This window comes from Oncorhynchus keta, unplaced genomic scaffold (genome assembly GCF_023373465.1).
Source record: "Oncorhynchus keta strain PuntledgeMale-10-30-2019 unplaced genomic scaffold, Oket_V2 Un_contig_5919_pilon_pilon, whole genome shotgun sequence".
Taxonomy (NCBI): Eukaryota; Metazoa; Chordata; class Actinopteri; order Salmoniformes; family Salmonidae; genus Oncorhynchus; species Oncorhynchus keta.
The window spans coordinates 32,243-48,484 of record NW_026288585.1 but is presented as its reverse complement, the minus strand read 5'-3'; the positions used below and the strand labels follow the sequence as shown (position 1 = coordinate 48,484).

General features: G+C 46.8%; 1 protein-coding gene across 1 annotated transcript in view; it reads right to left on the bottom strand.

Moving 5' to 3' along the window:
- LOC127925608 (ectonucleoside triphosphate diphosphohydrolase 1-like) overlaps positions 1 to 16,242 on the bottom strand; it is a 77,928-nt gene that overhangs the window by 46,163 nt on the left and 15,523 nt on the right. Inside the window, 2 exon segments of the mRNA XM_052510635.1 lie at positions 3,985 to 4,135; positions 6,356 to 6,473. Of these exon segments, the coding sequence (XP_052366595.1) occupies positions 3,985 to 4,135; positions 6,356 to 6,473 (269 nt within the window).

The following is a 16,242-nucleotide window of genomic DNA, read 5'->3' as shown; positions in this document are numbered from 1 at the left end:
CAGCTCTCCTCCTAAACACCATTGGGTAGTAGTGGTTCTGGCCAGTCAGTAGTTACAGCTCTCCTCCTAAACACCGTTGGGTAGTAGTGGTTCTGGCCAGTCAGTAGTTACAGTTCTCCTCCTAAACACCATTGGGTAGTAGTGGTTCTGGCCAGTCAGTAGTTACAGCTCTCCTCCTAAACACCATTGGGTAGTAGTGGTTCTGGCCAGTCAGTAGTTACACCTCTCCTCCTAAACACCATTGGGTAGTAGTGGTTCTGGCCAGTCAGTAGTTACAGCTCTCCTCCTAAACACCATTGGGTAGTAGTGGTTCTGGCCAGTCAGTAGTTACAGCTCTCCTCCTAAACACCATTGGGTAGTAGTGGTTCTGGCCAGTCAGTAGTTACACCTCTCCTCCTAAACACCATTGGGTAGTAGTGGTTCTGGTCAGTCAGTAGTTACAGCTCTCCTCCTAAACACCATTGGGTAGTAGTGGTTCTGGCCAGTCAGTAGTTACACCTCTCCTCCTAAACACCATTGGGTAGTAGTGGTTCTGGCCAGTCAGTAGTTACAGCTCTCCTCCTAAACACCATTGGGTAGTAGTGGTTCTGGCCAGTCAGTAGTTACAGCTCTCCTCCTAAACACCATTGGGTAGTAGTGGTTCTGGTCAGTCAGTAGTTACAGCTCTCCTCCTAAACACCATTGGGTAGTAGTGGTTCTGGCCAGTCAGTAGTTACAGCTCTCCTCCTAAACACCATTGGGTCGTAGTGGTTCTGGCCAGTCAGTAGTTACAGCTCTCCTCCTAAACACCATTGGGTAGTAGTGGTTCTGGCCAGTCAGTAGTTACAGCTCTCCTCCTAAACACCATTGGGTAGTAGTGGTTCTGGCCAGTCAGTAGTTACAGTTCTCCTCCTAAACACCGTTGGGTAGTAGTGGTTCTGGCCAGTCAGTAGTTACACCTCTCCTCCTAAACACCGTTGGGTAGTAGTGGTTCTGGCCAGTCAGTAGTTACAGCTCTCCTCCTAAACACCATTGGGTAGTAGTGGTTCTGGCCAGTCAGTAGTTACAGCTCTCCTCCTAAACACCATTGGGTAGTAGTGGTTCTGGCCAGTCAGTAGTTACAGCTCTCCTCCTAAACACCATTGGGTAGTAGTGGTTCTGGCCAGTCAGTAGTTACACCTCTCCTCCTAAACACCATTGGGTAGTAGTGGTTCTGGCCAGTCAGTAGTTACAGCTCTCCTCCTAAACACCATTGGGTAGTAGTGGTTCTGGCCAGTCAGTAGTTACAGTTCTCATCCTAAACACCATTGGGTAGTAGTGGTTCTGGCCAGTCAGTAGTTACAGCTCTCCTCCTAAACACCATTGGGTAGTAGTGGTTCTGGCCAGTCAGTAGTTACAGCTCTCCTCCTAAACACCGTTGGGTAGTAGTGGTTCTGGCCAGTCAGTAGTTACAGTTCTCCTCCTAAACACCATTGGGTAGTAGTGGTTCTGGCCAGTCAGTAGTTACAGCTCTCCTCCTAAACACCATTGGGTAGTAGTGGTTCTGGCCAGTCAGTAGTTACACTCTCCTCCTAAACACCATTGGGTAGTAGTGGTTCTGGCCAGTCAGTAGTTACAGCTCTCCTCCTAAACACCATTGGGTAGTAGTGGTTCTGGCCAGTCAGTAGTTACAGCTCTCCTCCTAAACACCATTGGGTAGTAGTGGTTCTGGCCAGTCAGTAGTTACAGCTCTCCTCCTAAACACCATTGGGTATTAGTGGTTCTGGTCAGTCAGTAGTTACAGCTCTCCTCCTAAACACCATTGGGTAGTAGTGGTTCTGGCCAGTCAGTAGTTACACCTCTCCTCCTAAACACCATTGGGTATTAGTGGTTCTGGCCAGTCAGTAGTTACAGCTCTCCTCCTAAACACCATTGGGTAGTAGTGGTTCTGGCCAGTCAATAGTTACAGCTCTCCTCCTAAACACCATTGGGTAGTAGTGGTTCTGGCCAGTCAATAGTTACAGCTCTCCTCCTAAACACCATTGGGTAGTAGTGGTTCTGGTCAGTCAGTAGTTACAGCTCTCCTCCTAAACACCGTTGGGTAGTAGTGGTTCTGGCCAGTCAGTAGTTACAGCTCTCCTCCTAAACACCATTGGGTAGTAGTGGTTCTGGCCAGTCAGTAGTTACAGCTCTCCTCCTAAACACCGTTGGGTAGTAGTGGTTCTGGCCAGTCAGTAGTTACAGCTCTCCTCCTAAACACCATTGGGTAGTAGTGGTTCTGGCCAGTCAGTAGTTACAGTTCTCCTCCTAAACACCATTGGGTAGTAGTGGTTCTGGCCAGTCAGTAGTTACAGCTCTCCTCCTAAACACCGTTGGGTAGTAGTGGTTCTGGCCAGTCAGTAGTTACACCTCTCCTCCTAAACACCATTGGGTAGTAGTGGTTCTGGCCAGTCAGTAGTTACAGCTCTCCTCCTAAACACCGTTGGGTAGTAGTGGTTCTGGCCAGTCAGTAGTTACAGCTCTCCTCCTAAACACCGTTGGGTCGTAGTGGTTCTGGCCAGTCAGTAGTTACAGCTCTCCTCCTAAACACCGTTGGGTCGTAGTGGTTCTGGCCAGTCAGTAGTTACAGCTCTCCTCCTAAACACCATTGGGTCGTAGTGGTTCTGGCCAGTCAGTAGTTACAGCTCTCCTCCTAAACACCATTGGGTCGTAGTGGTTCTGGCCAGTCAGTAGTTACAGCTCTCCTCCTAAACACCATTGGGTAGTAGTGGTTCTGGCCAGTCAGTAGTTACAGTTCTCCTCCTAAACACCATTGGGTAGTAGTGGTTCTGGCCAGTCAATAGTTACAGCTCTCCTCCTAAACACCATTGGGTATTAGTGGTTCTGGCCAGTCAGTAGTTACAGCTCTCCTCCTAAACACCATTGGGTAGTAGTGGTTCTGGCCAGTCAGTAGTTACACCTCTCCTCCTAAACACCGTTGGGTCGTAGTGGTTCTGGCCAGTCAGTAGTTACAGCTCTCCTCCTAAACACCATTGGGTCGTAGTGGTTCTGGCCAGTCAGTAGTTACAGCTCTCCTCCTAAACACCGTTGGGTCGTAGTGGTTCTGGCCAGTCAGTAGTTACAGCTCTCCTCCTAAACACCGTTGGGTCGTAGTGGTTCTGGCCAGTCAGTAGTTACAGCTCTCCTCCTAAACACCATTGGGTCGTAGTGGTTCTGGCCAGTCAGTAGTTACAGCTCTCCTCCTAAACACCATTGGGTAGTAGTGGTTCTGGCCAGTCAGTAGTTACAGTTCTCCTCCTAAACACCATTGGGTATTAGTGGTTCTGGCCAGTCAGTAGTTACAGTTCTCCTCCTAAACACCGTTGGGTATTAGTGGTTCTGGCCAGTCAGTAGTTACAGCTCTCCTCCTAAACACCGTTGGGTAGTAGTGGTTCTGGCCAGTCAGTAGTTACAGTTCTCCTCCTAAACACCATTGGGTATTAGTGGTTCTGGTCAGTCAGTAGTTACAGCTCTCCTCCTAAACACCATTGGGTATTAGTGGTTCTGGTCAGTCAGTAGTTACAGCTCTCCTCCTAAACACCATTGGGTAGTAGTGGTTCTGGATAATTTGAAGATCTGCGTCATTGAAGTTGGTGGTTCGTTACTTCTCATTTCTGATCTTTTCATCACTAGTTACCAGAGCCACAAAGTCAGAAAACATACCTATCTCTACAATGTATCTTTTTAAACCTAAACCTAATCTTAACCCTAACCATAACCACATTGCTAACCTTATGCCTAACCCTAACCTTAAATTTAGACCAAAAAGCTCATTTGAGCTTTCACAGATTTTTACAATATAACCCATTTTGACTTTGTGACTGTAGTATCTGGTGTAAATCTTCCCGATCTGAGACGAGGGAAATTGTTTTCCTGGTTTGGTGTTTTGTTAAGGGAGTGGTCACGCAGCCAAGAAGGCTCAACCAATCATCCGACGGATAATACTTGCAGCTATCCTACGAAACAACATTTTGCATCCAGGGGTACCTGAGCAGCCTCATCCCGGCGGTGGCCCCCAGGTAGAGGGGGGTCTCGTGGTGCCTGCTTAGGGGGATGAGGCTCTCTGCTTCCTTCATACAGCTCTTCAGAGACGCCCCTGCCTGCCCTGGAAACACAGAGTAGCTGGAGATACCAGCACCTGGACGGACGGACAGACACACACACACACACACACACACACACACACACACACACACACACACACACACACACACACACACACACACACACACTTTAACTAGATAACAAATACAATTTTATTGGTCACATACACATGGTTAGCAGATGTTAATGGGAGTGTAGCGAAATGCTTGTGCTTCTAGTTCTGACAATGCAGTAATAACTAACGAGTAATCTAACCTAACAATTCCACAACACCTACCTTATACACACAAATCTAAAGGGATGGAATAAGAATATGTACATATAAATATATGGATGAGCGATGGCCATGTGCCATAGGCAAGATGCAGTAGATGGTATAGAATACAGTCTATACTGTACATATGAGATGAGTAATGTAGGGTATGTAAACAAGATGCAGTAGATGGTATAGAGTACAGTCTATACTGTACATATGAGATGAGTAATGCATAGACAAGATGCAGTAGATGGTATAGAGTACAGTATATACATATGAGATGAGTAATGTAGGGTATGTAAACAAGATGCAGTAGATGGTATAGAGTACAGTATATACATATGAGATGAGTAATGTAGGGTATGTAAACAAGATGCAGTAGATGGTATAGAGTACAGTATATACATATGAGATGAGTAATGCAGGGTATGTAAACAAGATGCAGTAGATGGTATAGAATACAGTATATACGTATGAGATGAGTAATGCATAGGCAAGATGCAGTAGATGGTATAGAATACAGTATATACTGTACATATGAGATGAGTAATGTAGGGTATGTAAACAAGATGCAGTAGATGGTATAGAGTACAGTATATACGTATGAGATGAGTAATGTATAGACTAAGATGCGGTAGATGGTATAGAGTACAGTATATACATATGAGATGAGTAATGTAGGGTATGTAAACAAGATGCAGTAGATGGTATAGAATACAGTCTATACTGTACATATGAGATGAGTAATGTAGGGTATGTAAACAAGATGCAGTAGATGGTATAGAATACAGTCTATACGTATGAGATGAGTAATGTATAGACTAAGATGCGGTAGATGGTATAGAGTACAGTATATACATATGAGATGAGTAATGTAGGGTATGTAAACAAGATGCAGTAGATGGTATAGAATACAGTCTATACTGTACATATGAGATGAGTAATGTAGGGTATGTAAACAAGATGCAGTAGATGGTATAGAATACAGTCTATACTGTACATATGAGATGAGTAATGTAGGGTATGTAAACAAGATGCAGTAGATGGTATAGAATACAGTCTATACATATGAGATGAGTAATGTAGGGTATGTAAACAAGATGCAGTAGATGGTATAGAGTACAGTATATACATATGAGATGAGTAATGTAGGGTATGTAAACAAGATGCAGTAGATGGTATAGAATACAGTATATACGTATGAGATGAGTAATGTAGGGTATATAAACAAGATGCAGTAGATGGTATAGAATACAGTATATACGTATGAGATGAGTAATGCATAGGCAAGATGCAGTAGATGGTATAGAATACAGTATATACATATGAGATGAGTAATGTAGGGTATGTAAACAAGATGCAGTAGATGGTATAGAATACAGTATATACTGTACATATGAGATGAGTAATGCATAGGCAAGATGCAGTAGATGGTATAGAATACAGTATATACATATGAGATGAGTAATGTAGGGTATGTAAACAAGATGCAGTAGATGGTATAGAATACAGTATATACTGTACATATGAGATGAGTAGCCTAGTGGTTAGAGCGTTGGACTAGTAACCGGAAGGTTGCGAGTTCAAACCCCCGAGCTGACAAGGTACAAATCTGTCGTTCTGCCCCTGAACAGGCAGTTAACCCACTGTTCCCAAGCCGTCATTGAAAATAAGAATATGTTCTTAACTGACTTGCCTAGTTAAATAAAGGTAAAATAATAATAATAATAATAAAAATAAAAAAATTATTAAAAAAAAAAAAATGTAGGACATGTAGACATTATTAAAGTGGCGTTATTTAAAGTGACTAGTGATACCTTCAAATCCATTTATTAAATAGATTAAAGTGGACAGAGATTCGAGTCTGTATGTTGGCAGCAGCCTCTGTGTTAGTGATGGCTGTTTAATGGTCTGACGGCCTTGAGATAGAAGCTGTTTTTCAGTCTCCCGGTCCCAGCTTACTAGGTTTTTATAGTGTGTGTGTGTGTGTGTGTCTACCTTGGACTTTGCAGGAGTGTGTCTGCTGCACTCTTCCAGTGTCGTTATCCTTCTCTGCTGGCCACTCGTAGATATACACTGCTGTATGTGAGGAGCCAGCATCCAGGACGATCCCATACTGAGAGATGGAGAGAGACACATTTTCAACCTCTCTGACCCAGTCTGTAATACCTACATGTTTCAAGCAAACCACCATAGTCCCTGTACCTAAGAATGTAACCTGTCTAAATGAATACCAACCCATAGCACACATCTTTTGCCATGACATTTGTATTTATTCTGGATTACAAATTAGCTGATTGAGAAAGAAAAGGAAAGCCGAGCTCTAGGAGCTCAGATGAAATCATTTAATACCTTAATAACCAATGTTTGTTGATCAGGGTATAATGACAAAAGACTGAGGGTCACTAGTTTATATAGTGTCAAAGGACACACAGGTGTCTGTAATCATGGCCAGGTGTGGCCTGATATCATTGGTTAATTCTCAGACATAACAATAACATACACAAACATGAATGGATAGCATACGATCATAGATAACATTTGGCTACAAACATTTACAATGAATAGCAAAATCACAATCACAAGAATGGCTTCAGATCAAAGTCTTCGTTGAGACCGAAGGGAGCAAGGTCCTTTAAATGAAAGATCCAGGCAGCCTCTCGTTTTAACAATAAATTGTCGAGGTCACCCCTCTGCTAGGGAGGGTGACATGTTCGATGGACAATATAACGTAGGGTTGAAATCTTGTGGTTCGCTTCCAAAAAGTGTACCACAACTGGGTCATGTTTTTGCACCTACTGGTGCTGCGATGCTCCAAGATTCGTACTTTTAATTTGCACTTTGTTTTACCCACATCATTTTTTACCACAAGGACAAGTTAGAAGATAAATAACTGCCTTAGTGGAGCACGTAATAACACTTTTCATTGGGATCTGTTTCCCTGTTTGTGGGTGTTTGAAGGATCTACATTTATAAGTGCCATTGCATTGATCACAGCCATTACCCTACTAGTTTCCATCCAGTAGAGACGTAAATAGAAACTGGGATATTTTGGGGTGGTAAATCAGAGTCAACCAGTTGCTCTCTGAGATTTCTGCCCTGTGAGAATAGGACCAAGGGAGGAGAATAGGACCAAGGGAGGAGAATAGGACCAAGGGAGGAGAATAGGACCAAGGGAGGAGAATAGGACCAAGGGAGGAGAATAGGACCAAGGGAGGAGAATAGGACCAAGGGAGGAGAATAGGACCAAGGGAGGAGAATAGGACCAAGGGAGGAGAATAGGACCAAGGGAGGAGAATAGGACCAAGGGAGGAGAATAGGACCAAGGGAGGAGAATAGGACCAAGGGAGGAGAATAGGACCAAGGAGGGAGAATAGGACCAAGGGAGGAGAATAGGACCAAGGGAGGAGAATAGGACCAAGGGAGGAGAATAGGACCAAGGGAGGAGAATAGGACCAAGGGAGGAGAATAGGACCAAGGGAGGAGAATAGGACCAAGGGAGGAGAATAGGACCAAGGAGGGAGAATAGGACCAAGGGAGGAGAATAGGACCAAGGGAGGAGAATAGGACCAAGGGAGGAGAATAGGACCAAGGGAGGAGAATAGGACCAAGGAGGGAGAATAGGACCAAGGGAGGAGAATAGGACCAAGGGAGGAGAATAGGACCAAGGGAGGAGAATAGGACCAAGGGAGGAGAATAGGACCAAGGGAGGTTACCATAACACATTACCGATACTGTCATCGGATCTTAGAATGTGCCGATGTTTGTGATCGATTCTTTTCCCAAGTCCAGGTCCTAAACAGATTCTACCCCCAAGCCATAAGACTCCTGAACATCTAATCAAATGGCTACCCAGACTATTTGCATTGCCCCTCCTCTTCCATGCTGCTGCTAATCTCTGTTATTATCTATGCATAGTCACTTTAATAACTCTACCTACATGTACATATTACCTCAATTACCTCGACTAACCGGTGCCCCCCTGTATATAGTCTCGCTATTGTTATTTTACTGCCGCCTTTTTTAAACTGCATTGTTGGTTTGGGATTGTAAGTAAGGTTTTATTTGGCACATGTGACAAATAACATTTGATTTGATTTGGATATTTCAGTTTTTTGCTAATTCTTTTGATTCGACAGAATTGGCTGTAGGGCAAACTGTTTTCAAGGGAAGTGGGTGACAACTATCAGCCCTCAACACACTGTTACGATCAGTAGGTTTCCTGTAAAGATCAGTGTATAGAACATTATCTTCACACAAAATCAGAAAATCAAGGAAACTGATTTGACGTGTATCAGACTGCATAGTAAATGTCAGATGCTCAGAACAGGAGTGAAGAAAAGCATGGAACGCCTGTAGCTGTTTGGCATCACCCCTCCACAGAACACAAGTATCATCAACGTACCATTTCCACATAGTAATGTCATTCAAGAAAACATTGTTGAGAGGATTGAGAATAGACTGTTTCATGTAACCCACATACAAATTAGCATAGTTAGGAGCCATGGGGGCCATAGCAGTACCCTTCATCTGAATAAAGAAACCATTTAGAAATATGAAGTAGTTATGTGTGAGTAATATTTCAGCCAATGTTAGTTATACTGCAGCACTGGAAGGTAGTTCATTAGGGTCACGTTGCAGAAGAAAATGTTCCATAGCTTCAATACCGCCCTCGTGTGGAATATTAGTGTATAACTCAACATCAAAAAAATAACTAACAAGGTATTATCAGGGAGAGGATCAAGAGATTCAATAATAGAGACCATACTGCTGGTGTCCTTTAGGAGGGGAGCTGGTCTGAGACCATACTGCTGGTGTCCTTTAGGAGGGGAGCTGTTCTGAGACCATACTGCTGGTGTCCTTTAGGAGGGGAGCTGGTCTGAGACCATACTGCTGGTGTCCTTTAGGAGGGGAGCTGGTCTGAGACCATACTGCTGGTGTCCTTTAGGAGGGGAGCTGGTCTGAGACCATACTGCTGGTGTCCTTTAGGAGGGGAGCTGGTCTGAGACCATACTGCTGGTGTCCTTTATAAAAGGAGAGAAGCTGTTCTGAGACCAGACTGCTGGTGTCCTTTAGGAGGGGAGCTGGTCTGAGACCATACTGCTGGTGTCCTTTAGGAGGGGAGCTGGTCTGAGACCATACTGCTGGTGTCCTTTAGGAGGGGAGCTGTTCTGAGATCATACTGCTGGTGTCCTTTAGAAGGGGAGCTGTTCTGAGACCAGACTGCTGGTGTCCTTTAGGAGGGGAGCTGGTCTGAGACCATACTGCTGGTGTCCTTTAGGAGGGGAGCTGTTCTGAGATCATACTGCTGGTGTCCTTTAGAAGGGGAGCTGTTCTGAGACCAGACTGCTGGTATCCTTTAGGAGGGGAGCTGTTCTGAGATCATACTGCTGGTGTCCTTTATAAAGGAGGGGAGCTGGTCTGAGACCATACTGCTGGTGTCCTTTACAAAGGAGGGGAGCTGTTCTGAGACCATACTGCTGGTGTCTTTTAGAAGGGGAGCTGTTCTGAGACCAGACTGCTGGTGTCCTTTAGGAGGGGAGCTGGTCTGAGACCATACTGCTGGTGTCCTTTAGGAGGGGAGCTGGTCTGAGACCATACTGCTGGTGTCCTTTAGGAGGGGAGCTGTTCTGAGATCATACTGCTGGTGTCCTTTAGAAGGGGAGCTGTTCTGAGACCAGACTGCTGGTGTCCTTTAGGAGGGGAGCTGGTCTGAGACCATACTGCTGGTGTCCTTTAGGAGGGGAGCTGTTCTGAGATCATACTGCTGGTGTCCTTTAGAAGGGGAGCTGTTCTGAGACCAGACTGCTGGTATCCTTTAGGAGGGGAGCTGTTCTGAGATCATACTGCTGGTGTCCTTTAGGAGGGAGCTGTTCTGAGACCATACTGCTGGTTTCCTTTAGGAGGGGAGCTGTTCTGAGATCATACTGCTGGTGTCCTTTAGGAGGGGAGCTGTTCTGAGATCATACTGCTGGTTTCCTTTAGGAGGGGAGCTGTTCTGAGACCATACTGCTGGTGTCCTTTAGGAGGTGAGATGTTCTGAGACCATACTGCTGGTGTCCTTTACAAAGGAGGGAGCTGTTCTGAGACCATACTGCTGGTTTCCTTTAGGAGGGGAGCTGTTCTGAGATCATACTGCTGGTTTCCTTTAGGAGGGGAGCTGGTCTGAGACCTTACTGCTGGTGTCCTTTAGGAGGGGAGCTGTTCTGAGACCATACTGCTGGTGTCCTTTAGGAGGGGAGCTGTTCTGAGACCATACTGCTGGTGTCCTTTAGGAGGGGAGCTGTTCTGAGACCATACTGCTGGTGTCCTTTAGGAGGGAGCTGTTCTGAGACCATACTGCTGGTGTCCTTTAGGAGGGGAGCTGTTCTGAGACCATACTGCTGGTGTCCTTTAGGAGGGGAGCTGTTCTGAGACCATACTGCTGGTTTCCTTTAGGAGGGAGCTGTTCTGAGACCATACTGCTGGTGTCCTTTAGGAGGGGAGCTGTTCTGAGACCATACTGCTGGTGTCCTTTAGGAGGGGAGCTGGTCTGAGACCATACTGCTGGTGTCCTTTAGGAGGGGAGCTGGTCTGAGACCATACTGCTGGTGTCCTTTAGGAGGGGAGCTGGTCTGAGACCATACTGCGGGTGTCCTTTAGGAGGGGAGCTGGTCTGAGACCATACTGCTGGTGTCCTTTAGGAGGGAGCTGGTCTGAGACCATACTGCTGGTGTCCTTTAGGGGGAGCTGTTCTGAGACCATACTGCTGGTGTCCTTTATAAAAGGAGAGGCGCTGTTCTGAGACCATACTGCTGGTGTCCTTTAGGAGGGGAGCTGGTCTGAGACCATACTGCTGGTGTCCTTTAGGAGGGGAGCTGGTCTGAGACCATACTGCTGGTGTCCTTTAGGAGGGGAGCTGTTCTGAGATCATACTGCTGGTGTTCTTTAGAAGGGGAGCTGTTCTGAGACCAGACTGCCGGTGTCCTTTAGGAGGGGAGCTGGTCTGAGACCAGACTGCTGGTGTCCTTTAGGAGGGGAGCTGGTCTGAGACCATACTGCTGGTGTCCTTTAGGAGGGGAGCTGTTCTGAGATCATACTGCTGGTGTCCTTTAGAAGGGGAGCTGTTCTGAGACCAGACTGCTGGTATCCTTTAGGAGGGGAGCTGTTCTGAGACCATACTGCTGGTGTCCTTTAGGAGGGGAGCTGTTCTGAGACCATACTGCTGGTTTCCTTTAGGAGGAGCTGTTCTGAGATCATACTGCTGGTGTCCTTTAGGAGGGGAGCTGTTCTGAGATCATACTGCTGGTTTCCTTTAGGAGGGGAGCTGTTCTGAGACCATACTGCTGGTGTCCTTTAGGAGGTGAGCTGTTCTGAGACCATATTGCTGGTGTCCTTTACAAAGGAGGGGAGCTGTTCTGAGACCATACTGCTGGTTTCCTTTAGGAGGGGAGCTGTTCTGAGATCATACTGCTGGTTTCCTTTAGGAGGGGAGCTGGTCTGAGACCTTACTGCTGGCGTCCTTTAGGAGGGGAGCTGTTCTGAGACCATACTGCTGGTGTCCTTTAGGAGGGGAGCTGTTCTGAGACCATACTGCTGGTGTCCTTTAGGAGGGGAGCTGTTCTGAGACCATACTGCTGGTGTCCTTTAGGAGGGGAGCTGTTCTGAGACCATACTGCTGGTGTCCTTTAGGAGGGGAGCTGTTCTGAGACCATACTGCTGGTGTCCTTTAGGAGGGGAGCTGTTCTGAGACCATACTGCTGGTGTCCTTTAGGAGGGGAGCTGTTCTGAGACCATACTGCTGGTGTCCTTTAGGAGGGGAGCTGTTCTGAGACCATACTGCTGGTGTCCTTTAGGAGGGGAGCTGTTCTGAGACCATACTGCTGGTGTCCTTTAGGAGGGGAGCTGTTCTGAGACCATACTGCTGGTTTCCTTTACAAAGGAGGGGAGCTGGTCTGAGACCATACTGCTGGTGTCCTTTAGGAGGGGAGCTGTTCTGAGACCATACTGCTGGTTTCCTTTACAAAGGAGGGGAGCTGGTCTGAGACCATACTGCTGGTGTCCTTTACAAAGGAGGGGAGCTGTTCTGAGACCATACTGCTGGTGTCCTTTAGGAGGGGAGCTGTTCTGAGACCATACTGCTGGTGTCCTTTAGGAGGGGAGCTGTTCTGAGACCATACTGCTGGTGTCCTTTAGGAGGGGAGCTGGTCTGAGACCATACTGCTGGTGTCCTTTACAAAGGAGGGGAGCTGTTCTGAGACCATACTGCTGGTGTCCTTTAGGAGGGGAGCTGGTCTGAGACCATACTGCTGGTGTCCTTTAGGAGGGGAGCTGGTCTGAGACCATACTGCTGGTGTCCTTTAGGAGGGGAGCTGATCTGAGACCATACTGCTGGTGTCCTTTAGGAGGGGAGCTGGTCTAAGACCATACTGCTGGTGTCCTTTACAAAGGAGGGGAGCTGTTCTGAGACCATACTGCTGGTGTTCTTTAGGAGGGGAGCTGGTCTGAGACCATACTGCTGGTGTCCTTTAGGAGGGGAGCTGGTCTGAGACCATACTGCTGGTGTCCTTTAGGAGGGGAGCTGATCTGAGACCATACTGCTGGTGTCCTTTAGGAGGGGAGCTGGTCTAAGACCATACTGCTGGTGTCCTTTACAAAGGAGGGGAGCTGTTCTGAGACCATACTGCTGGTGTCCTTTAGGAGGGGAGCTGGTCTGAGACCAGACTGCTGGTTTCCTTTAGGAGGGGAGCTGGTCTGAGACCATACTGCTGGTGTCCTTTAGGAGGGGAGCTGTTCTGAGACCATACTGCTGGTGTCCTTTAGGAGGGGAGCTGGTCTGAGACCATACTGCTGGTGTCCTTTAGGAGGGGAGCTGGTCTGAGACCATACTGCTGGTGTCCTTTAGGAGGGGAGCTGTTCTGAGACCATACTGCTGGTGTCCTTTAGGAGGGGAGCTGGTCTGAGACCATACTGCTGGTGTCCTTTAGGAGGGGAGCTGGTCTGAGACCATACTGCTGGTGTCCTTTAGGAGGGGAGCTGTTCTGAGACCATACTGCTGGTGTCCTTTAGGAGGGGAGCTGTTCTGAGACCATACTGCTGGTGTCCTTTAGGAGGGGAGCTGTTCTGAGACCATACTGCTGGTGTCCTTTAGGAGGGGAGCTGGTCTGAGACCATACTGCTGGTGTCCTTTAGGAGGGGAGCTGTTCTGAGACCATACTGCTGGTGTCCTTTAGGAGGGGAGCTGGTCTGAGACCATACTGCTGGTGTCCTTTAGGAGGGGAGCTGTTCTGAGACCATACTGCTGGTGTCCTTTAGGAGGGGAGCTGGTCTGAGACCATACTGCTGGTGTCCTTTAGGAGGGGAGCTGGTCTGAGACCATACTGCTGGTGTCCTTTAGGAGGGGAGCTGTTCTGAGACCATACTGCTGGTGTCCTTTAGGAGGGGAGCTGTTCTGAGACCAGACTGCTGGTGTCCTTTAGGAGGGGAGCTGGTCTGAGACCATACTGCTGGTGTCCTTTAGGAGAGGGAGCTGTTCTGAGACCATACTGCTGGTGTCCTTTAGGAGGGGAGCTGGTCTGAGACCATACTGCTGGTGTCCTTTAGGAGGGGAGCTGTTCTGAGACCATACTGCTGGTTTCCTTTAGGAGGGGAGCTGTTCTGAGATCATACTGCTGGTTTCCTTTAGGAGGGAGCTGGTCTGAGACCATACTGCTGGTGTCCTTTAGGAGGGGAGCTGGTCTGAGACCATACTGCTGGTGTCCTTTAGGAGGGGAGCTGTTCTGAGACCATACTGCTGGTGTCCTTTAGGAGGGGAGCTGGTCTGAGACCTTACTGCTGGTTTCCTTTACAAAGGAGTGGATTCAGCATGTCAATACCTCTCAAAAATACAAGTAGTGATGAAGTCATTCTCTCCTCCACTTTGAACCAGGAGAGATTGACATGTATATTATTAATGTTAGCTCTCCGTGTATATTTAAGTGCCAGCTGCGCTACCCTGTTCTGAAATAATTGCAAATTTCCTAAGTCCCTCTTTGTGGCACTTGACCACACAACTGAACAGTAGTCCAGGTGCGACAAAACTAGGGCCTGTAGGACATACCTTGTTGATAATGCTGTTAAGAAGGCAAAGCAGTGCTTTATTATAGACAGACTCCTCCCCATCCTTGCTACTGTTGTATCAATATGTTTTGACCATGACAGTTTATAATCCAGGGTTACTGCAAGCAGTTGTCACGTTCGTTGAATGGAGGAGACCAAGGCGCAGCGTGATATGAATACATGTTACTTTAATGATGATGAAGAAACACATAAACAACAAAACGAACGTGAAGCTAAATATAGTGCTGACACAGGCAACTAACACATAGACAATAACCTACGAAATACCCAAAGAAGATGGCTGCCTAAATATGGTTCCCAATCAGAGACAACGATAAACAGCTGCCTCTAATTGAGAACCAATCTAGGCAACCATAGACATACATAAACACCTAGATAGTAAACACCCCCATAAACATACAAAACCCCTAGACAGTACAAAAACACACACATCACCCATGTCACACCCTGACCTAACCAAAATAATAAAGAAAACAAAGAATACTAAGGTCAGGGCGTGACAGTACCCCCCCAAAGATGTGGACTCCCGGCCACACACCTAAACCTATATGGGAGGGTCTGGGTGGGCATAACTCCGAGGTGGCGATTCTGGCTCGGGACGTGGACCCTGCTCCACTTCTGACTCGTCACACTTACTTAATGTCTCTGGAGTGGGAACCCTCACCGCCGACCACGGACTAGAGGACGCCACTGGACTGTTGGTCGAGTTTGGAGTTTTATTTTATTTATTTTTTTATTTCACCTTTATTTAACCAGGTAGGCTAGTTGAGAACAAGTTCTCATTTGCAACTGCGACCTGGCCAAGATAAAGCATAGCAGTGTGAACAGACAACACAGAGTTACACATGGAGTAAACAATTAGCAAGTCAATAACACAGTAGAAAAAAATGGGCAGTCTATATACAATGTGTGCAAAAAGGCATGAGGAGGTAGGCGAATAATACAATTTTGCAGATTAACACTGGAGTGATAAATGATCAGATGGGCATGTACAGGTAGAGATATTGGTGTGCAAAAGAGCAGAAAAGTAAATAAATAAAAACAGTATAAAAACAGTATGGGAATGAGGTAGGTGAAAAAGGGTGAGCTATTTACCTATAGACTATGTACAGCTGCAGCGATCGGTTAGCTGCTCGGATAGCTGATGTTTGAAGTTGGAGAGGGAGATAAAAGTCTCCAACTTCAGCGATTTTTGCAATTCGTTCCAGTCACAGGCAGCAGAGTACTGGAACGAAAGGCGGCCAAATGAGGTGTTGGCTTTAGGGATGATCAGTGAGATACACCTGCTGGAGCGCGTGCTACGGATGGGTGTTGCCATCGTGACCAGTGAACTGAGATAAGGCGGAGCTTTACCTAGCATGGACTTGTAGATGACCTGGAGCCAGTGGGTCTGGCGACGAATATGTAGTGAGGGCCAGCCGACTAGAGCATACAAGTCGCAGTGGTGGGTGGTATAAGGTGCTTTAGTGACAAAACGGATGGCACTGTGATAGACTGCATCCAGTTTGCTGAGTAGAGTGTTGGAAGCCATTTTGTAGATGACATCGCCGAAGTCGAGGATCGGTAGGATAGTCAGTTTTACTAGGGTAAGCTTGGCAGCGTGAGTGAAGGAGGCTTTGTTGCGGAATAGAAAGCCGACTCTGGATTTGATTTTTGATTGAGATGTTTGATGTGAGTCTGGAAGGAGAGTTTGCAGTCTAGCCAGACACCTAGGTACTTATAGATGTCCACATATTCAAGGTTGGAACCATCCAGGGTGGTGATGCTAGTCGGGCATGCGGGTGCAG